At 44.1% G+C, this 23,386-nt stretch overlaps 1 protein-coding gene across 1 annotated transcript in view; it reads left to right on the top strand.

The window, feature by feature from the left end:
* The first annotated feature begins 1,391 nt into the window (after positions 1-1,391).
* Positions 1,392-23,386, top strand: part of LOC139557653 (synaptotagmin-6-like) — a 97,659-nt gene continuing 75,664 nt past the window's right edge. Inside the window, exons 1-2 of the mRNA XM_071372726.1 lie at positions 1,392-2,418; positions 3,341-3,581. Coding sequence (XP_071228827.1) covers positions 3,425-3,581 — 157 coding nt within the window. The 5' untranslated portion in view covers positions 1,392-2,418; positions 3,341-3,424. The remainder of the gene's footprint in view (positions 2,419-3,340; positions 3,582-23,386) is intronic.

The following is a 23,386-nucleotide window of genomic DNA, read 5'->3' as shown; positions in this document are numbered from 1 at the left end:
ATTGCCCCTACTGCCAGTCTGCCACGCAAATGCTCTTATGATGAAGTGCAAGGCTATAGGGCATGCTGAACTGTCACGTCCACAAATCTATTTTTCTCTCAAGTGCATCAGCAAAATACAGTGCCGTCACACCGGTCTATCACCATGCCTACTGAGTGTTGGCAGAAGTGGCGGAAATCATGCTGCTCTGTCCCCATAGTCATAGTGTAATAATATTTATTTACTAAATGTTAATCCTTTAATTAAGTAGGGACAGACACAACTGTCTCCCCATTGATGCACTGAGTAAACAACAGTTGGATGCATTGCACCATCACATTTTTCTAACAACAGTTAGATGTATTGCACCATGAAGCAATTTCCAGTGCTTTCCCCGCAGTACATACAACCTTATGGCTTGGGGCAACAGGTGGCTGTTGATTGACCCTCCAGTTTTAGCCAGATACTCCACAGGTAAATAAAGAGGACCGGATCAGCTAGAGCAGATGGAGAAAGTAATTGACTCCTTTGAAGAGGTGCAGCCAGAAATAATTTGTTGTCCGCCTGAGCAGATCCAATCCTCATTACCTGGGATCAACAGAGGACCAGAGGACCTGAGAGGGGATCCAACCAGGACCGGAGGAAACGAGGGGGCGAACACAGACCAAGATTAGCACCCAATTATCTCAGCAACCGTCTGAAGAAACTCCTCCCCCACCAAAATGGACACGGCTCCTCTTTCAACGCGGTCATCTCTGTCTCGGCTCAATTAAGTAAGGGAATCAATCGGGAATATGATTTTGTATGTAGAATAGAGAGGCATGAAGTCATTATTCCTACATCTTTATCTTTATTAGGTTGATTAAATTAAGTTGAATAATGTTAAAGTCAGTAAGAATGTAATTAAGGCTCAGGGTCAGGGAAGTTAATGCAGAGTTTTGTGTGGAAACTAACTCAAGTCAATTAAGCAAGTTTCTCCTGGCAGTTTTCCCAGTGCATGCAACAGTCCTGAAGAGACTGCAGATTAAAGTCAATTAATGAATTAATATCAAATGTATCTCAGGGTCCAACTCTTGTAATAATGATGATCAGAAACTAAATTCAGTATTGTGTTCACTCAACAGTTGAGCAAAATATTATCAAGCATTTTAATATACACCTGCACACACAAACACACTCGCAAGATCATCTAGATGCAGATACACACATGTGCAGCCAAGAACACTCAAAAGGCTGTTAGAATGCAGCCACGTGCAAAAATCACTTCAAAGTCGATACAGACCGTGATTAGGTCCGGTCGGAGGATATGTCTCCCATACACAGTCAGTCCCTCCCTCCTCGCCCTCCTCCTCCTCCCTCCTCCTCCTAATCAGACTGTTGTAAACATTCAGCACGCAAAGCACAGGCAATCACGTTGTGGAGGAAGGAGAGGAGAGGAGGAGGAGGAGGAGGAGGGAGAGGAGGAAGAGGGAGAGGAAAGGAGGAGGAGATAGAGGAGAAGTGACCAGACACAGGTACAGACTGGGTACCAGACACTGGGGGTTTATCTTAGCCCAGGGAGGCAGTGATACCGGAGGGGAGTGATACCAGAGGAGAGTGATACCGGAGGGGAGTGATACCAGAGGAGAGTGATACCAGAGGAGAGTGATACCAGAGGAGAGTGATACCGGAGGGGAGTGATACCAGAGGAGAGTGATACCAGAGTGGAGTGATACCAGAGGAGTGTGATACCAGAGGAGTGTGATACCAGAGTGGAGTGATACCAGAGTGGAGTGATACCAGAGGAGAGTGATACCAGAGTGGAGTGATACCAGAGGAGTGTGATACCAGAGTGGAGTGATTCCAGAGGAGAGTGATATCGGAGGGCAGTGATACAAATGGGGAGTGATACCAGAGGGGAGTGATACCAGAGGAGTGTGATACCAGAGTGGAGTGATACCAGAGGAGAGTGATATCGGAGGAGAGTGATATCGGAGGGGAGTGATACCGGAGGGGAGTGATACCAGAGGAGAGTGATACCAGAGGAGAGTGATACCAGAGTGGAGTGTGATACCAGAGGAGAGTGATATCGGAGGGGAGTGATACCAATGGGGAGTGATACCATAGGGGAGTGATACCAGAGGAGTGTGATACCAGAGTGGAGTGATACCAGAGGAGAGTGATACCAGAGTGGAGTGTGATATCGGAGGGGAGTGATACCAGAGGAGAGTGATATCGGAGTGGAGTGATACCAGAGGAGAGTGATACCAGAGGGGAGTGATACCAGAGGAGAGTGATACCAGAGGGATACCAGAGGGGAGTGATACCAATGGGGAGTGATACCAGAGGAGAGTGATACCAGAGGGGAGACCTGGAGCTGAGGGATCAGCTGACCTGAGAAAAACAAGCAGCCCACTGGTCCAAACGAGAAGCTTTTCATTACTACACACACAGACAGAGGTACTGGCGTGGGAGGAGGGGGTTGGGAGGATGGGGGGAGAAAGAGGGAGGGAGGGAGGTGGGGGAAGACAGGAGATAGGCTTTAATATCCATATTCAGTTATTGCCCAGTGAATTAATCTGTTGCGTTTTGTTTGGGTGGGGGTTAGAATGGTGGAGAATAGGGGAAGCGCTGAGGACACGGGCTCTAGTATTTATATTCTGATGTTGCAGGGTGAACTCATCTGCTGCTTGGTGGAGGGGTTAGAATGGGGGAGGGATGGGAGAGTGGGGGAAGAACAGGTGAATAAGGGGGAGGGATGAAGGAGTGGGGGGAGAACAGGAGAGTAAGGGGAGGGGTGGGAGAGTGGGGGAAAAACAGGAGAGTAAAGGGAGGGATGGGAGAGTGGGGGGAGAACAGGAGAGTAAGGGGAGGGATGGGAGAGTGGGGGGAGAACAGGAGAGTAAGGGGAGGGATGGGAGAGTGGGGGGAGAACAGGAGAGTAAGGGGAGGGGAGAGGGAGGGGCTGTAGTATCCATATTCAGTTGTTGTTGAGTGTTCTTCATTTTAATTTGCCAGAGCTTCAGAATAAATGTGATGCAATAATTATTGTTCCTAGAATACCTGGGGGCATAAGTGATTCATCAAGCCTACACACTTGTACACACATAGTCCCCAACCGTAAGCTACACGTGGACATGCACACATACACACAAACTTAATACATATACACACATACACACAAACTTGGCCCAGATCAGACACAAACTCACATTTAGAAATGCACATACATGCTAACCTCCACACACTCAAATACACACACACACTTGAGAGACAGTACAAGACAGAACAACAAGAATCAGCCGTACGGACAGAGACCAGTCTCATTTATCTTCTGTCTATGCCGGGCGGCTGTGTGTCTGTTTGTGTGGGTGCTGTACAGTGCATGCGTTACGTGGCATGAGTCTCCTTGGATGAGCACGTTGCTGAGACACAGCGCTGAGAGACAGAGGATGCAGCTGGGAGCATGAGTCCTGACGGAGAGGAGTATGACATGTTCTGTCAGAAAGCCGTGACCCTGATTGTTGACCTCTGCCTCCAGAACAAGCAGCTATTGGACCAGGACACCTGCCAGGACTTCCTGTTTCTGCTGTCCAACCAAAACTCGGACCACAAGGAACCAGGTAAGAACATTTAGAACATGTACATAGAATCTTGAGCATGTTTTATAACAGTGTCTATATTCCAGAATAGGCACTGTGTTTTTGCACTGTGGAATGGGTTTTCCCTGCTGTCACTGCTTTTTGTTTCTCAAACAGTGAGCTAGCGTTTGTGACATTTGTGCTAATTTTTATACACAGTACAGTATATTAGCACTTAACCAGGGCCATGCACAGACCTTTCAGGGCTAAGGTGCTCAAAATGAAAAAAGGGCAACCCCGCTTGAAAGAATAATAATAATAATAATAATTCATATCTCGAAAGTAATAACATACTAAATCCCTGTGTAGCGGAAAATTATATATTTTTTTAGCAAAGGCCTATTTATTTCTGCACAACACAATCACTCGTCATCAGAAATTGTAAGCAAGTTAGTTAGGCTACACTGCCTCCTAAAGACATGATTGACATCGAGAAAAGAGGATGGGCTATCAGCTGATCATTGATGTTGATGATTTATGTAAATCTGCTAGTTAGCTAGATCAATTTATTTTACTGATTGTGATTTGTCTCTCTATCTTTCTGGAATGCATCTGCCAACCATACCGAATATTGATGATAATGTGGGCTAAATCAAGTGCTATCAAGTGTTAATCAATGTTATGCTGCTGTGGCAATACTGTTGATGTATTTACACTGCATCTCTCAAGCCATGCATGTTTGGATACCGGCGGGCGCTTGCGCAATCTCCTTGCAGGGCAGACTGGAAAAAAGGGACAACTGGGCAAGCGCAAGCTCCATACAGATCAACATGGTTATGTCTTGATAGAATACAGCTTGCATCAAATTACAGGTGCAACCAACGACAGGTTGGGGGGTGGGGAACTTGACCACGACTTGCAGGCAGTGGGTTCCGAACAATGGGGGGCGGGAGGGCTGACAGTGTTTTGTCAACTGCTATATCATCAGCTAATACAGGACTACTAAAGGCCCAGTGCACTACTTTTGTGAAGAAAAAAAATATATTCAAAAGTTTGGACACACCTACTCTTTATTTTTACTATTTTCTACATTGTAGAATAGTAGTGAAGACATCAAAACTATGAAATAACACATATGGAATCATGTAGTAACCAAAAAAGTGTTAAACAAACAAAATAGATTTAAGATTTTAGATTCTTCAAAGTAGACACCCTTTGCTTTGATGACAGCTTTGCACACTCTTGGCATTCTCTCAACCAGCTTCATGAGGAATGTTTTTCCAACAGTCTTGAAGGTGTTCCCACATATATTGAGCACTTGTTTGCTGCTTTTCCTTCAATCTGCGGTCCAACTCATCCAAAACCATCTCAAGTGGGTTGAGGTCAGGTGATTGTGGAGGCCAGGTCATCTGATGCAGCACCATCACTCTTCTTCTTGGTCAAATAGATTTTTGCAAATAGCCCGGAGATCATCCGTTCACCTACTTTGCGTCTCACAAAGACAAGGTGCTTGGAACCAAAAATCTCAAATTTGGACTCATCAGACCAAAGGATAGATTTCCACCGGTCTAATGTCCATTGTTCGTGTTTCTTGGCCCAAGCAAGTCTCTTCTTATTATTGGTGTCCTTTAGTAGTGGTTTCTTTGCAGCAATTTGCCCATGAAGGCCTGATTCAGAGTCTCCTCTGAACAGTTGATGTTGAGATGTGTCTGTTACTTGTGCTCTGTGAAGCATTTATTTGGGCTGCAATCTGAGGCTGGTAACTCTAGTGAATTTATCATCTACAGAAGAGGTAACTCTGGGTCTTCCTTTCCTATGGCGGTCCTCATGAGAGGAAGTTTCATCATAGCGATTGATGGTTTTTGTGACTGCACTTGAAGAAACGTAAGTTCTTGAAATGTTCTGTATTGACTGACCTTCATGTCTTATAGTAATGATGGACTGTCGTTTCTCTTTGCTTATTTGAGCTGTTCTTGCCATAATATGGACTTGGTCTTTTACCAAATAGGGCTATCTTCTGTATACCACCCCTACCTTGTCACAACACAACTGATTAAGAAGGAAAGAAATTCACAAATGACCTTTGTACAAGGCACATCATTTCACATCTGAAATGCATTCCAGGTGACTACCTCATGAAGCTGGCTGAGAGAATGTCAAGAGTGTGCAAAGCTTTCATCAAGGCAAAGGGTGGCTACTTTGAAGAATCTCAAATATAAAATACACATTTGATTTGTTTAACACTTTTTTGGTTACTACATGATTCCATATGTGTTATTTCATAAGTTGTGATGTCTTCACTATTATTCTACAATGTAGAAAATAGTAAAAATAAAGAAAAACCATTGAATTAGTAGGTGTCCAAACTTTTGACTGGTACTGTATATCAGGTAGAGCCCTATCTGTGCATGTGACGGGACTATTGATGAATGGATGCCACATGGTATTAACAACAATTGTATAAGTAGGTGCATTTTTCCAGAACAAATGTATTTTTTGTAAGAAAGAATTCACACGCACGCTCGCACATGCACTATCACTCTGGATTACTTATTTTCTTCTCCTTTTGTTTTCCTCACTGTCCATGTTAGGGGTCAGACTGGGCCTTGGACACATCTCTAATTAGTTTTTGTGACCTCAGGGCAGAGCAACCATAGGTATAGCCTATAAACCAAACTCAGAGTGACTTTTTAGTTCGTCTGGGTGAGCAGAGCTCCTATAAAACGAATAAATCAGCCTTTAGCTTAATTTCTGCTGATGCTGTCCTGATCGCTCAACCTTACCATTAGCATTATAGCAGATTGGAGCACACAGCTCCCTGCAACTGAAACTGATAATATTGTTGCGTGGATTAATGAGAGGACTCATGAGAGAAGGCGCACTTTACTTTCGTGAAGAATCTCAGTCAGTGCTATTAGCCTGGTATATTTACTGCACCAAAGTTAATGCATGATTAGAGGGACATTCATTTGCCAAAAGTATGTGGACACCCCTTCAAATTAGTGGATTTGGCTATGTCAGCCACACCTGTGTATAAGATCAAGCACACAGACATGAAATCGCCATTGAGACAAACATTGGCAGTAGAATGACCCGTACTGAAGAGCTCAGTGACTTTCAACGTGGCACCGTCATAGGCTGCCACCTTTCCAACAAGTCAGTTCGTCACAATTCTGCCCTGCAAGAGCTTCCCCGGTCAACTGTAAGTGCTGTTATTGTGAAGTGGAAACTTCAAGGAGCAACAGCGGCTCACACAAGCCCACAGAAAAATTGTCTGTCCTAGGTTGCAACACTCACTACGTAGTTCCAAACTGCCTCTGGAAGCAATGTCAGCACAACAATGCTTCATCAGGAACTTCATGAAGTGGATTTCCATGGCCGAGCGGCCACACACAAGCATAAGATCACCATGCGCAATGCCAATTGTTGGCTGGAGTGGTGTAAAGTGTCTGAATTGAGGGCCTATCATAATGAAAAAGACAACTCATCCTACAGTATAGCTGTCTCTATAGTAATGGATATTGAAATGGCTGGGAAGAGTTCTGCTCATATACTGAACAAAAATATAAATTTAACATGTAAAGTGTTAGTCCAATGTCTGAGCTGAAATAAAAGATCCCATAAATGTTCTATAAGCGCAAAAAGCGTATTTCTCTCAAATTTTGTACACAAATTTGTTTACGTCCCTGTTAGTGAGCATTTCTCCTTTGCCAAGATAATCCATCCACTGGACAGGTATGGCATATCAAGATGCACCTTGTGCTGGGGACAATAAAAGGACACTCTAAAATGTTCAGTTTTGTCACACAGCACAATGGCACAGATGTCTTAAGTGTTGAGGGAGTGGGAAATTGGCATGCTGACTGCAGGAGCTGTTGCCATAGAATTTAATGTTAATTTCTCTAACATAAGTCGCCTCCAACGTCGTTTTATAGAACTTGGCAGTACGTCCAACCGGCCTCACAACCCCAGAAGATGTGTAACCACGCCAACACAGGACCTCCACATCCGACCTCTTCACCTGCGGGATCGTCAGATACCAACCACCCAGACAGCTGAAGAAACTGTGGGTTTGCCCAACCGAAGAATTGTCAGAAACCATCTGAGGGAAGCTCATCTGCATGCTCGTCTTCTTCACCAGGGTCTTGACCTGACTGCAGTAACCAACTTCAGTGGGCAAATGCTCACCTTCAATTGCAACTGGTATGCTGGAGAAGTGTGCTGCTCTTCACGGATGAATCCTGGTTTCAACTGTACTGGGCAGATGGCAGACAGCGTGTATGGCGTCGTGTGGGCGAGCGGTTTGCTGATGTCAACGTTGTGAACAGAGTGTCCCATGGTGGCGGTGGGGTTATGGTATGGGCAGGCATAAGCTACGGACAGCGAACACAATTGCAATTTATCGATAGCCATTTGAATGCGCATAGATACTGTGATGAGTTCCTGAGAACCATTGTCGTGCCATTCATCCGCCACCATCACCTCGTCTTTCAGCACGATAATGCACGGCCCCATGTCGCAAGGATCTGTACACAATTCCTGGAAGCTGAACATGTCCCAGTTCTTCCATGGCCTGCATATTCACCAGACTTGTCACCCATTGAGCATGTTCGGGATGTTCTGGATTGACATGTACAACAGCGTGTTCCAGTTCCTGCCAATGATCAATTAGCCTTTTAAAATTATAAACTTGGATTAGCTAACATTGGAAAACAGGAGTGATGGTTGCTGATAATGGGCCTCTGTACGCCTATGTAGATATTCCATAAAAAATCAGCTGTTTCCAGCTACAATAGTCATTTACAACATTAACAATGTCTACACTGTATTTCTGATCAATTTGATGTTATTTTAATGGACAAAAAATGTGCCTTTCTTTCAAAAACAAGGACATTTCTAAGTGACCCTAAACTTTTGAACGTTAGTGTACATATAAACTGAATATAATTTTTACATTTGGATGATTTTGTAACTGCTTATACATAGACCAATACATCAGTGAAACATATAGCTACAGTGTGTGACATGATTGAAGAGCCAGCCAGAGAATTTGGACTGAAGGCAGGTACATAACAAATGTCATTCAGCGATGTTTCTGCTAGGATGGATCCCCATGTCAGAGGGTACGCGTCACACCATTTCTGACAAAATCCTATGTCACTCCGCATTATCCTCAGCGATGGAATCAAATGTACTTCACCATGCCATGGGCATCCGTCACTAAGCTGTGGGGGCATTAAATGCCATTGCATGTTATCCACCCATCACTGTGAATCTCTTCTGCCACATGAAGGATAAACGCAAGGCGCTTTACTTTCTTACTGTTGGGACTTGGTAGAGATGTGGAGGGGAGATATGGACAGAACTTAGAACACGGCCACGGCCTGGCACCTGACATGTGACATGTACCCTCTGGGTCCATCATTGCAGTGTAGGAACTCTTCACTGTTGCAATGTCTTGAAAATGTTTGACAGTGACACAAGGATTGAAGGTATTCAGTGAAAGGAAAATGCCAATGGGAAGTCTTAATTCAACTCATTATTGTTATTCATCCATCTCAGGAAATGTATTTTACAATAACCTTATTGTGTTGTGTTTACCTTTTTGCTGATGCCTTTGGAGAGATAAGAGGGGGGAATGTTTAGGCATTTTTTCTGCTGCATTTCATGTTGGTGAATGAAGTCATGTTCTCCTTTGTGATTAAGCTAGAGCAATACGGTTCTGGGAAGAAACAATACTGCAGTATCTCCAGGGGAATTTCTCAGAGAGCACTATGCTGCTAGATCAGGCTATAATGTAATGTTTGTCTTTCCTCATTTATTCAAATTCTGTAAGGAGAAAATGAGAAATGATTAGAAATATAGGTAAGTTCCATCCAGAACAGGGAACTGGTCGCTCCTTAGTCCTCTATTTGCAGGCCAGGAAGGATGACGCAGTGCAGGTGAAATCCAAAACAACAGGACAAAAATATCAAATTAACTAGGCTGTAGAGATTACTTTAGAACCCAGACAAACCTCCCTTTAATAATTAATATTCACACAGTCACACTGACTCTGTGTTCTACAGACACAGCACTTCCCAGTGAGTACAAACATTTCCAAAAGAACATTGGAAAGCTGTCCATTTCACTGTGAGATGCCTATGTCTCATTATTACGACATGAAGGCTGTTGTGGTAGCGCTTCCGGCTGTGCACATTTGGATGAACAAATACAGTCTGATATGTGACAGCACATAACTGGTTTGAAATCTGACTGACTTTTTTATGTATACTGAACAAAAATATAAACGCAACATGAAACAATTTCGAAGATTTTACTGAAATACAGTTCATATAAGGAAATCAGTCAATACCTAATCTATATATATCACGACTGGGAATACAGATATGCATCTCTTGGTCACAGATACATTTAAAAAAAGGTAGGGCCGTGGATCAGAAAACCAGTCAGTATCTGGTATGACCACCATTTGCCTAATTTAGCTCGACACATCTCCATCACATAGAGTTGATCAGGCTGTTGATTGCCGCATGTGGAATGTTGTCCCAATCCTCTTCAATGGCTGTGTGAAGTTGCTGGATATTGGCGGGAACTGGAACATGCTGTCGTACACGTCGATCTAGAGAGTCCCAAGCATGCTCAATGGGTGGCATGTCTGGTGAATATGCAGGCCATGGAAGAACTGGGACATTTTCAGATTCCAGGATTTTGTACAGGAATAAAGAGGAAATAATAGACATTCTAGTTCTTTGAGAGTACTGTACAGAAAAAAGGCTTCCAAAAGGATTATTTGGCTGTCCCCATAGGAAAACACTTTTTGGTTCAAGGTCGAACCATTTCTGGTTCCATGTAGAACCCTATTGGGTTCCATGTAGAAACCTTAGTAGAAAGGGTTCTACATGGAACCCAAAAGGGTTCTACTTGCAGCCAAAAATGGTTAATTGAAGGGTTATCCTATGGCTACAGCCGAAGAACCTTTTAAGGTTCTAGATAGCACCTTTTTTCTAACAGTGTATGCACATCACCGCAAGCATTATAACCCATCTAGTTCTACCTCTATTCCCTGCTTTAGACCCACCGACGCGCAGAGGACTAAGGTTATCCTCCCTGAGAGTGGCTGATTAAAGCCATAGGTTAAATTCAAATGGATCCCGTCTCTCAGTTTGCCCAGTTGGGTGAAGAGCTGGCTGAAATAATGGCCAACCAAGTGGAACACATTTTTCATTACAATGCACTAAAGACAAAAGGAGCAGTCCAGAATACCAATCACGCCTCTGTTCTGAGAATATGAGCAGCACTCCAATTGGAATTATTTAGCTTTTTCTACTCTGTTATTTTCTTCTGTTCTTTTTTTAACCATTCACTTTTTGAAGATCACTAGCTTTTGGGACATCCCTGATGGTGTTGCTTGTTGTGGTGTTATCTATCTCTCAGTAGAACCGTACAGGGCTATTTCCCACCATGCACTGTGATGCTCTGTGCTGTATCATCAATGTAAATCCACCACCCTGCATGAATAACCCACCACCCTGCATGAATAATCCACCACCCTGCATGAACCAGAGGCACAGTTGGTTTTCTCCCTCAATATACTGACCAGGTTAATCCAGATGAAAGCTATGATCCCTTATTGATGTCACTTGTTAAATCCACTGCAATCAGTGTAGATGAAGGGGAGAAGAATGGGTTTAAAGCCTTGAGACAGATGAGACATGGATTGTGTATGTGTGCCATTCAGAGGGTGAATGTGCAAGACAAAAGATTTAATTCCTTTGAACAGGGTTTGATAGTACAGTAGGTGCCAGGCGCAACGGTTTGTGTCAAGAACTGAAAGCTGCTGGGTTATCAACACTCAACAGTTTCCCGTGTGTATCAAAAATGGTCCACCACCCAAAGGACATCCAGCCAACATGACAACTCAGAAAGAGATCTAGCAAACCATAAGCAGACCATATTATTCACCCTGGCCTGTTGCAACAGAATGGCTGTTGAAACACATGGGCATTTTGTGAAGCCCTAGAACTGGATCACAGCATATAGAGGAATTACATGCATGCCTATATCTCAGCCACAACATAGAAGAATTAACTGGCCTGTATAGAATTACATGCATGCCTATATCTCAGCCACAACATAGAAGAATTAACTGGCCTGTATAGAATTACATGCATGCCTATATCTCAGCCACAACATAGAAGAATTAACTGGCCTGTATAGAATTACATGCATGCCTATATCTCAGCCACAACATAGAAGAATTAACTGGCCTGTATAGAATTACATGCATGCCTGTATCCAGTGGCGGCCCGTCATTCAGGGCAGGTGGGGCATAGCTGCCCTCTTTTGCATGTTATTTTGGCAGTAATACGTGTCACATATAATTTTGCAAACAATTTAAAAAATGTTTTCATTGACTTAATAAAGCCACATACTGTACAAACATGGTCTCTTTTTTGCTTTCATGAGTAAGGCAGCTCCAAAATGCAAGTGTTTCAGCCTAACTCAGTGCTTTCTGTGGTGGTGGGGCAGCCAGCGGAAAATACGGAGCGTAGGGGTTGGTAATGTTCTCTAGTTGAGCCGTGATTGGCTCAGTCTTCTGTCACTCGTGGGAACACTACGTCACCCCAAAATCTACGAGGAGAGCTCAAAAATTCAAGCCCCTTGGGTGCTGCCATAGAGTTACATTAGAAGTGCACATCCAAGAAGGCTCAAGGTCATTGGCCACAGATAAAATGATGTCAAATCACGTTATATCTACTGTAACTTTGATTGGACTGATCATGTCAACATCATACTTTCAAAATCTTAGCTAGCAAGCTAGCAGTCGTCATCATGAATCAAGTCGACAATCTACTAGCAAATCCTTTTCAGTCGTTGTCATATGAAGAGAAATTATGAAGAGAAATTAAAGATAAAATGTATTGGTGCTCATCGGCCATTGGACACAAACATTACACAACATGTTGGAAATCACAAATTCAACAATTTGTGGTTTGGAAGAATCAGTGGCTAACTGCAACCATTGCAAAGCAATCACAAGCCTGCTATTCAGTGGAGTGAGTGTGTTGTCCAAGTGTGGGTTTAAGGGTCTCTTTTCCAAGCTTAGTGTCAGGTTTTGGCCAGGACTGTTTAGGTTTTGTTCACTAGATGTCCCCCTTGCACCTTTTTTGTACCTTTTGTTTTTCTTGCTCCAATTATTGTTTGCACCTGTAAGTCATTCCCTTGTTAGTATTTAAACCCTGTGTGTTCCTTAGTTCCTTGCTCAGTGTTTGTAAGTTAGCACCCAGCCCCAGCCCAAGCCTTGTTTTATATAGACTTTTCTCTTGTTGGATTTTCCAGAGGTTCTCTGGTTTTGTTCTTGTTTATTATTTGACTAGTCTTTTGAGGTTTGTTTTTTCCCTGCTGTTTTTTACCACTTTGTGGATTTTTCGTTGTATTTTGGAGGATATCCATTTTTCATTAAACCACCATCTCTAGTACTGCTGTGTCTGCCTCATCTTCTGGGTTCTGCCAATTATTAAGTGACTGTTTCTCGCACCGGGTCCTGACAGAAACACTGAGCCCATTAATATGAACCCAGAGGCAGCCAGTACCCAGGACTTTTTTCCCATGCTGTCCCACCACGAGGGGACTGTCCAACGTCACGAAGCTGCTCTGGTTCAGCAAGAGGCCTTACTGGCTGGACATTCTCAACTTCTGTCGGAGATGATGACTTCCATAAAGCAGATTTCTGATCAACTTTCTCCTGCAACCGCTTCTGCTCCAGTTCATCAGATTCAAGTGCCCGTGGCAGTTAACCCCCTGGCTGAACCTCGTCTGCCGCCTCCCCAACGGTTCTCAGGTGATCCGAGTGTTTGTAAGGGGTTTTTCACCCAATGTTCTCTCTCCTTCGAGCTGCAACCCTCGTCGTTTCCCACCGACCGGTCCAAGATAGCATATATCATCACCCTGCTGTCGGAAAAAGCCCTAGCCTGGGCTACTGCTGTATGGGATGCCCAAAGTCCCTGCTGTGCCAGCTACTCTACCTTTGCTGAAGAATTCAAGCGAGTGTTTCAAGGTCCTACCAGCGGTCCTGACTCAGCCAAACAGCTCCTGACTCTCCGCCAAGGTCGGCGCAGCGTGACGGACTATGCCATCCAGTTCCACACGGTGGCAGCAGCGAGTGGCTGGAACGACGAGGCGCTCACAGTGTGCTTTTTGAAGGGTCTTTCCGACACCATCCAAGATGAACTGGCCACTCGGGAACCACCAGACAACCTCGAGTCCCTGATCAAGTTGGCTTCACGCATAGACCAGCGTCTGAGAGAGAGAGAGCTCAACCGTAGATCTCTCACCCTAGCTCCTATCGGTCCCAGCTCCGAGTCTCCACCTTTATCCTCGCTGACTCCACCGGAACCCATGCAGGTTGGACGCATCTCCCAGGCTGAGAGAGACCGCCGGATGAGGGAGCGATGCTGTCTATATTGCGGCAAACCGGGCCATTTCCTCTCCACGTGTTCCGGGCTCCAGGGAAAATGCACTCTCCCGTGCAGGCCTGGGAGGACTGTAACGGGAAACATAACCTCCTCCCATCCATCCAACTCCCGCCTGCTCATTCCAGTTACCCTTTCCTGGGACAACCACGAGCTTCCCCTTCAAGCCTTGGTAGACTCTGGAGCCGCAGGTAACTTCATGGATGGTGTCTGGGCGAAGGAGAATGGCGTTCCCTCTGAACCTCTAAGTGACCCCATAAGGGTTACTACGTTGGATGGAAGCCCTTTGGGATCTGGACTTGTCACTCGTGTCACTACCCCCTTGCGACTTTCAGTTTCCCAACACCAGGAAGTGATGAACTTTCATCTGACCTCGTGTTCCGAGTTCCCTCTCGTCCTTGGATACCCCTGGCTTCACAGCCATAACCCTCACATCGACTGGTCTGTGGGCACTATCAAGCAGTGGGGTCCTACGTGCCAAGCCACTTGTATCTTCCCAAGTTCCCCGAGTTCCCCTCCCGAGTCTCTAGAATCCATCGACCTGTCCCGAGTTCCCGAGTGTTACCATGACCTCAAACCGGTATTTAGCAAACAGAGGGCCACCAAACTACCACCCCATAGACCTTACGATTGCCCCATCGACCTGTTTCCGGGCACCTGCCCCCCCAGGGGTCGGATCTTTTCCCTATCTCCTCCCGAACGAGCTGCTATGGATACCTACATCAAGGACTCTCTGGCAGCAGGCCTCATGCGTCCATCCACCTCGCCAGCGGGAGCAGGGTTTTTCTTTGTGGCCAAAAAAGACGGGGGATTACGTCCTTGCATCGACTACCGGGGACTTAATGCCATAACCGTCCGTAACCGCTACCCGCTACCCCTTATGGCCACAGCCTTTGAGCTGCTCCAGGAAGCAGTGGTCTTCACTAAGCTTGACCTGCGGAACGCATACCATCTTGTGCGGATCAAACCCGGTGACGAGTGGAAGACCGCTTTCAACACGCCTACTGGTCACTACGAATACTTGGTGATGCCCTTCGGCCTGACCAACGCCCCGGCTGTGTTCCAAGCGCTCATAAATGATGTGCTTAGGGATATGCTTAACATTTTCGTGTTTGTTTACTTGGATGACATCCTCATCTTTTCGAGCTCCCTTCAAGAACACACCAAGCATGTCAGACAAGTGCTGAAACGCCTCCTAGACAGCCATTTGTACGTTAAGCCGGAAAAGTGTGAATTCCATTCCTCTCGAGTACAATTCCTGGGATTTATAGTGGAACCCGGTCGAGTCCAGATGGACCCCAAGAAGGTAGGGGCGGTAGCGGATTGGCCCACCCCCAAGTCCGTTAAGGAAGTTCAGCGTTTCCTGGGCTTCACCCTTTATCTATTCCCCACCGACCCTGGTCCCATATCTCGTTGGACTTTATTACTGGCCTTCCTCCGTCCCATGGTAATACTACTATCCTAGTCATCATCGACAGGTTTTCTAAGGCGGCCAGGTTTGTTCCCTTGACCAAATTACCTTCTGCCAAGGAAACAGCTGAGTTGGTGATTAACCATGTGTTCCGAGTCTTTGGTATCCCGCAAGATATGGTTTCCGACAGAGGTCCCCAGTTCGCCTCAAGGTTTTGGAAGGCCTTCTGCCAACTCATAGGGGCCACGGCCAGTTTATCTTCAGGGTACCATCCGGAGTCCAACGGCCAAACTGAGAGGATGAATCAGGAGCTGGAAACCACCCTCAGATGTATGGTTTCCAACAACCCGTCCACATGGTCATCCTTCATTGTTTGGGCCGAGTACGCGCACAACACCTTGTGCTCCTCCTCCACTGGTATGTCTCCGCATGAGTGTCAGTTTGGCTATGCTCCGCTATTGTTCCCGGACCAGGAGGCAGAAGTCAGAGTGCCTTCAGCCTCGAGGTTCATCAGACGCTGTCGGCTTACGTGGAAGAAGGCCCGTCTTAATCTTCTGCGTTCCTCACAGCAGTACCAGCGACAAGCCAACAGACGTCGCCGTCCCGGTCCTACCCTGTACCCCGGCCAGAGAGTATGGCTCTCAACAAAAGACTTACCGCTAAGGGTGGAGTCTCGCAAGCTGTCCCAGAGATTCATCGGTCCCTTTAAGATTGCCAGGAGAGTCAATCCCGTTACTTTTCGCCTGCACTTACCCAGATCCCTTAAGATCAATCCCACATTTCACATTTCCTTATTAAAACCTGTTGTTTTTTCTCCCCTTATCCCGGCAGGCAGACCTCCCCCTCCGCCCCGTGTCATCGGAGGCCAGTCGGCTTATACCGTCCACCGGATACTGGATTCCCGCCGGGTGCAGCGGTCCTGGCAGTATCTGGTGGACTGGGAAGGCTACGGTCCCGAGGAGCGCTCCTGGGTTCCTGCCAAGGACATACTGGACCCTGACCTCATTCGTCAGTTCAGGGTCCTCCACCCTGAGAAGGCTGGTAGGAACGTCAGGAGCCGTTCCTAGGGGGGGGATTCTGTCAGGTTTTGGCCAGGACTGTTTAGGTTTTGTTCACTAGATGTCCCCCTTGCACCTTTTTTGTACCTTTTGCTTTTCTTGCTCCAATTATTGTTTGCACCTGTAAGTCATTCCCTTGTTAGTATTTAAACCCTGTGTGTTCCTTAGTTCCTTGCTCAGTGTTTGTAAGTTAGCACCCAGCCCCAGCCCAAGCCTTGTTTTATATAGACTTTTCTCTTGTTGGATTTTCCAGAGGTTCTCTGGTTTTGTTCTTGTTTATTATTTGAGTAGTCTTTTGAGGTTTGTTTTTTCCCTGCTGTTTTTTACCACTTTGTGGATTTTTCGTTGTATTTTGGAGGATATCCATTTTTCATTAAACCACCATCTCTAGTACTGCTGTGTCTGCCTCATCTTCTGGGTTCTGCCAATTATTAAGTGACTGTTTCTCGCACCGGGTCCTGACACTTAGAAGGATAAACATTCAACATTGGCAATGCTGTCAATCCAGCATGACTTCTGCCGCGTTCAAAACAACTGGAAACTCGGAACTGGGAAATTTCAGACTTCAGTGAGTTCAAGAACTGGGAACTCAGAAAAAATTAGCTCCTGCTGGGAAAATACATTTTGAACAGTCATCCAACTCAGAATTCCAAGTCGTAAACTCGGGACTCTTTCTAGAGTTCTGACCTGAAGATCACAGACATCATGATTCAAACTTTTTTTTTCCCGAGTTCCCAGTTGTCTCGAAAACACCATAAATTCAGAGAATGTCAGATTTTGATGACAAAGTTTGATGACAAAATTTGCCCACGAAGGACCACCGCGCCACCTTCCTGTTCAAGTGAGCACAGCACAACAAGGTGAGTCAAAAAATGTATTGTATGCTGCTGCATAAATAATGTAATATGCCAGGGAGATATGTATACTGTAGCTAAGAAAGTTATACTAATTGTATGTTGTGTAGTAAGCTGTTAGTAGCCCATGTGCCTCACCCTAATCATTTGGTCCCTTTTCCCCTCATAACTTGGCCTACTGTTCTGACTTGGTGGTGCACATGTAGCCTATAGCCTGTTTTAGAGAAATGTCATCATTGAATATTGTAAGAGCTTTCATTATCTGCTTATTTACCCCCTTCATTTATCCTATGGTTCTGACTTAGTGTACAGGGAGAATACTGTAAGAACAGCCCATGTTCTGAATTATGTCGCTGTACATTTCAAAAGTGCTGAACAAATAGTTATATTGACTACGTCCATCCTAGCTAGCTCATTAATGTATTAATCAAAATTACGGATTGCCTCTCATCCGCTCGTCGTCCCCTTATGCCATAGTTTGTACATCTCAATTGTCAGTAGAAACCACATATGTTCAAGCATGTCAGCCATATCATCTTTTTTTAAAGGCAGTTAATGAGGCTGAAGGAACTGTTTCGCTGCCAGACAAGGCTCTGTGTAGCCAGGTGTAGCAGTGGAAAGGTGTTGGGACTGCTGTTGGGACGCTGCTGTTGGGACAGCTTTATGTAGGCGCTAACAGTTTGTGGGCACCATTTGTCACTGTTATATTGCAAATAATGTATTGTTTAGTGTTGTTTTGTGCTGTGTAGTGGCTTTGCTGGCATGCATCTAAACATTTTAGGGGGAGTTTGCCGCACCAAGATTTTCGTGCTAAAATCGCCACAGCCTGTATCTCTACTACAAGAATGGCATCATGCCCTCATTTCTCTCATTTACCACTCACATCAGTGCTTTGAACCCAACTAATTTACCCAGAGATGTAGATTAGACAACTCCTACATGGACTATGCCACGAGAGAGGTTGGCATTGTTGATTTAGCTGCATGCAGACAGAGTTTGCGTCTCAAAAGGCACCCTATTCCCATTACAGTGCAGTACTTTTGACCAGGGCCCATGGGGCTCTGGTCAAACATAGTGCACAATATAGGGTATAGGGTGCAATTTGGGACATACACAGTCATTCTGTTCAGTTCCCCCATCATCAGGACTGCTCTATGCAGCCTGTCATGCTGAAAGCTGTACTGTAGTTCCAGCTAGCCCTCTGGGGGTAAAACTACTGCCATTCTCACTGAGTTGGTGATGTAGAAACACTTACAACCAGATATGTGCCCCCACACACTTCATCAACCACACTGATGTGCGACATTAGAAACGCTTGATTTTGTCTTAAAATGCTCATGTATCCAATCGACCTGGATTTGATCCTGGAGTAGGCAACATTTTGTTAAGACGTGAGTAAGTATCACGACTTCCGCCGAGGTCGGTCCCTTTCCTTGTTCGGGCGGCGTTCGGCGGTCGACGTCACCGGCTTTCTAGCCATCGCCCATCCACTTTTCATTTTCCATTAGTTTTGTCTTTGTTTTCTACACACCTGGTTTCTATTCCCCAATTACATGTTCATTATTTAACCCTCTGTTTCCCCCATGTTGGTGTGCGTGTTTGTTTATTATGTTCAGGTTGTATCTTTATGGCTGCTATTGTTTGCCGGGTTCGTTTTTATGCCCGTTATTTACGAGTGACCGGTATTTTCACGCACCTTTAGTATTTGTTTTGTACTGGTGCAGTTTGTGGAAAAAACTACCTTGTACACTCATCTCTGCTCTCCTGCGCCTGATTCCATGCACCAGTTACCCACAGCCTGACAGTAAGATGCTATAGCCAAATCTAGCCCTGTCTTATTAGTATTTTAGTGAGACTTGAGTAAGATGCTATAGCCAAATCTAGCCCTGTCTTATTAGTATTTTAGTGAGACTTGAGTAAGATGCTATAGCCAAATCTAACCCTGTCTTATTAGTATTTTAGTGAGACTTGAGTAAGATGCTATAGCCAAATCTAGCCCTTTCTTATTAGTATTTTAGTGAGACGTGAGTAAGATGCTATAGCCAAATCTAACCCTGTCTTATTAGTATTTTAGTGAGACGTGAGTAAGATGCTATAGCCAAGTCTAGCCCCGTCGTATTAGTTTTTTAGTGAGACTTCAGTAAGTTGCTATAGCCAAATCTAAGCTATTCTTATCAGTTTTTTAGTGAGACTTCAGTAAGATGCTATAGCCAAATCTAAGCTATTCTTATTAGTTTTTTAGTGAGACTTCAGTAAGTTGCTATAGCCAAATCTAAGCTATTCTTATTAGTTTTTTAGTGAGACTTCAGTAAGATGCTATAGCCAAATCTAGCCCCTTCTTCTTACCTTGGTTTGTTAACAGTAAAGTGGTAGGGTGTTATGGCTGTGGGCACAGGGAAGTGAGAGAGATGTTGATATTTACATGCACTACGTTAGAGACCTGTCAACACCTTATTCACTAATTGGATGATTGTGTTGCATGCATGAAAGACCATAATTACTTACAAAATACCACAGCTTTTTCAGGGGCAAGCCAAGGGTATACTGTATTACATTTTTCTGGATGGTCTGAGTGTTGTCTATTGTTTAAGCTATGCTGCAGATCCCGTTATGTGTTATCATCACATAGGGCTTCTACAGTATATAGGACTGTTATCTAACATTGCTATGTGGAACTGAACAGCAGATGAAGCTTACTTTAATAATTTTATTCATTCATGTATAATAAATAGTTCAATGCAATTTATATATACGTATATTACTCTTACTCAAATTATATCATATTCATGCCCAGTATTTTCTGTTGTATTAACAGAAACTGAGTTTCTCAGTCCACCTTGTATATCTGACGCTGTTGGCCCTTTATTGGTACATACTTTATTATTCCAATTTCCTGGAATATTTCTTGGTTCCTATTCTTTGTTTTTACTTATAGTCCAATTAACTGTCCCCTGAGGAAATGTTACCCAAAAAGAGGGACAACAGAGGAGACGAGAATGAGTGGAAATTGAATAACAACCTCATGAAATACAACGGGAAGGCCTCCGAAGTCAGTGTGTGTGCTGTTGTGTGTGGGTGTGCATCCGAGCGTGTGCATATATGCGTGTGTGCCTGTGCGTGCAAAGAAGCGTGTTTATGTCTGTGATTCAGCGAGAGGATTTGAAGGGGATGGTGTTACATTAATGACAAAATGACAAAATTAAATTTCTGTCTCACTTGCACTAAGACAAAGGGTAGGGGCAACTTGAGGTTTGTTGTGACATTTCATTCCTTGATTGTATTAGAGCTCTGTGCCAACCGGCTACAGCCTGAAGTGATGTTACCCAAACTGACAGGAATTGATGGAATGACCTTCCAGCTTGTCCAACTGCTGAAAACCTCTCCATGGGACACTGAGAAACACAGGGAAAGAGACAGTCGTGCCTCTATGATGCATTTTTCACTTATGTTCTACCTACAAAACAACACCAAGGTTCACAAGCATACTGAAGGAAGGGTACTTTGGGAAATGTTCTCTCTAACCCACAGAACACAGGTTTGTGTAACAGATGTGTGGTTGAAGGTCTGTGAAGTATCACCACCAGTGTTTAATTTGAGCCAGATCTTGCCGGAACAGGATCCTGCACCTCTTAGTTTTGGACTGTTTTGTTCCGGAACCTATTTGGACGGATTGGGAACCTCTCATTGCATGAAAAATTATTTTCACTTTTTGCAAAGTAAAAATTCGAACAAAAGTGATCAATGTTCATTCGAGATGCCTCTTTGTTAATTCTCCTGGCCCCACAAAAAACGTAGTGTGAAGAAGTAGATTTTCAGCCCGGACCTAATATTCTAAGAGTTGATTTGGGTTTATGATTTGCGCAACATTGTAACCCATGTTTGAAACCAAAGCGTGGCTTTGTGAAAATTGCACCAGTATCTCTCACATAACTAGAAGGAGATTCACTTTCAGCATGCAGACAAAACAGGCCCTGTGCAATATTTCAAATACAATGAAGGGAAAATACAGGTTGGAAAGCAAATGGCTCCTGCTGAAAAGAGAAGACTGCTGTAGAGGAGGAAATTATAGTCCTAAAAATGCTTTCCTGTTTCACTGACTCACCCAATGATGCGCAGCTCACTCGCTGGTGATGGCCAATGTGCTCGTGCCAAAAGCCTATCTCTCTTGTTTTACTTTGTAAAACAATATTTGGAAGTTGATCAACTATTTTGGTAGCCTTCTTGAAATGTTCCCGCATTGACTGACATTCATGTCTTAAAGTAATGATGGACTGTCGTTTCTCTTTGCTTATTTGAGTTGTTCTTGCCATAATATGGACTTGGTCTTTTACCAAATAAGGCTATTTTCGGTATACCTCCCCTACCTTGTCACAACACAACTGATTGGCTCAAACACTTTTTTGGTTACTACATGATTCCATATGTGTTATTTCATAGTTTTGATGTCTTCACTATTATTTTACAACGTAGAAAATTGTAAAAAATTAAGAAAAACCCTTGAATGAGTACATGTAAACATACTGTTGACACGTAGGCTATGGTGTAATGGAATGTTTAGCCTTGTGTGGTAGGTTTTGTGGGTTTTTACACTCTTATGTTGGTGTCATAACCAGCCATAAAATAACACAACATATGTCACAACAGGTCTAAATATATGTGTCATAACAGGTAAAGACAGTGTCAGAGGAAGGCCCTAAAAATTGTCAAAGACCCCAGCCACCCCAGTCATAGACTGTTCTCTCTACTACCGCATGGCAAATGGTACCGGAGTGCCAAGTCTAGGACAAAAAGGCTTCTCAACAGTTTTTTATCCCCAAGCCATAAGACTCCTGAACAGGTAATCAAATGGCTACCCAGACTATTTGCAGCCATAAGACTCCTGAACAGGTAATCAAATGGCTACCCAGACTATTTGCATTGTGAGTCCCCCCCCCCACAACCCCTCTTTTTACACTGCTGCTACTCTCTGTTTATCATATATGCTTAGTCACTATAACTATACACTCATGGACATACTACCTCAATTGGGCCAACCAACCACTGCTCCCGCACATTGGCTAACCAGGCTATCTGCATTGTTACCAACTGAGCCACACAGGGTAATCTGTGTAATTAAGAACATGATAAGAATGGTGCATCTATGACATGCCAGAGGTGATACACTCCATAATTTGTGCATTTTAGCTCAGGCTGTAACTATCTAAACTTATGGAAAACGAATGATTCTCTCAAACCCTTCAGATTATGACAGAGACATTAGAAGAGGATGAGGATAGTAAGTATCTTTGCTCAACCAAATAATTTAAGTTCAACATTTGGTTCTTAGGATGTTTCTAGTACTAGGATGTTCCTGTAACATAGATTTAAGTGTCTTTTCGTATCCTCTGAAAATAGCCCTCTTGGTAGAGAAGACGAGTAGGGTTAATGTTTGGGACCACAGCATTGCTGTAGTTACAATCTACAGTAGGGTTCCCCAACTGGTGGCCCGCGGGACCAATTTGGACTACGATTGGTTATATTAGACCGTCCAACTTTTATTTTTGTATTTTTATTGTTGGAAATAAAAGACTGTAAAAACACCAGGAAATCAGCTCTAAGTGATTTTAATTTTGGAAATATGTTCCCAAATATTCCCACGCATAATAGAGAGACGTGATCATATACAAATGTAAGCAAGGTTTCAAATTATTATATTTTTTTGTCAAATATTATATCTGTTTGGGCTTCTTGCTGTCAATTTGCAGTCTACAAATTATTTGTAATTATGTTCTGGTCCCCCGACCATCCGCTCAAGAGTTGATGATCCCTGATCTAGTGTCCACTTCAGTAGTTTTGTAGGACTCCCTAGTGATTCATATCACAGATTACCTTCACCTGTGAGCAAAATTGAGTTTATTGCAGATTTGTACTATAATACAGGCTGGTGTGACACATCACAGGGCCATTACAGCTGTCCCACATGAAAAAAAAACTATGGTATAAATACTATAGTATTCACTGTTGTAACGACTCCCACCGAAGGTGGCTCCCCTTCCTGTTCGGGTGGCGC

Source organism: Salvelinus alpinus, chromosome 28 (assembly GCF_045679555.1).
Source record: "Salvelinus alpinus chromosome 28, SLU_Salpinus.1, whole genome shotgun sequence".
In the NCBI taxonomy this organism is placed as follows: Eukaryota; Metazoa; Chordata; class Actinopteri; order Salmoniformes; family Salmonidae; genus Salvelinus; species Salvelinus alpinus.
Note: the sequence above shows the minus strand (reverse complement) of the source record. Positions and strands in the feature narration are given on the sequence as shown.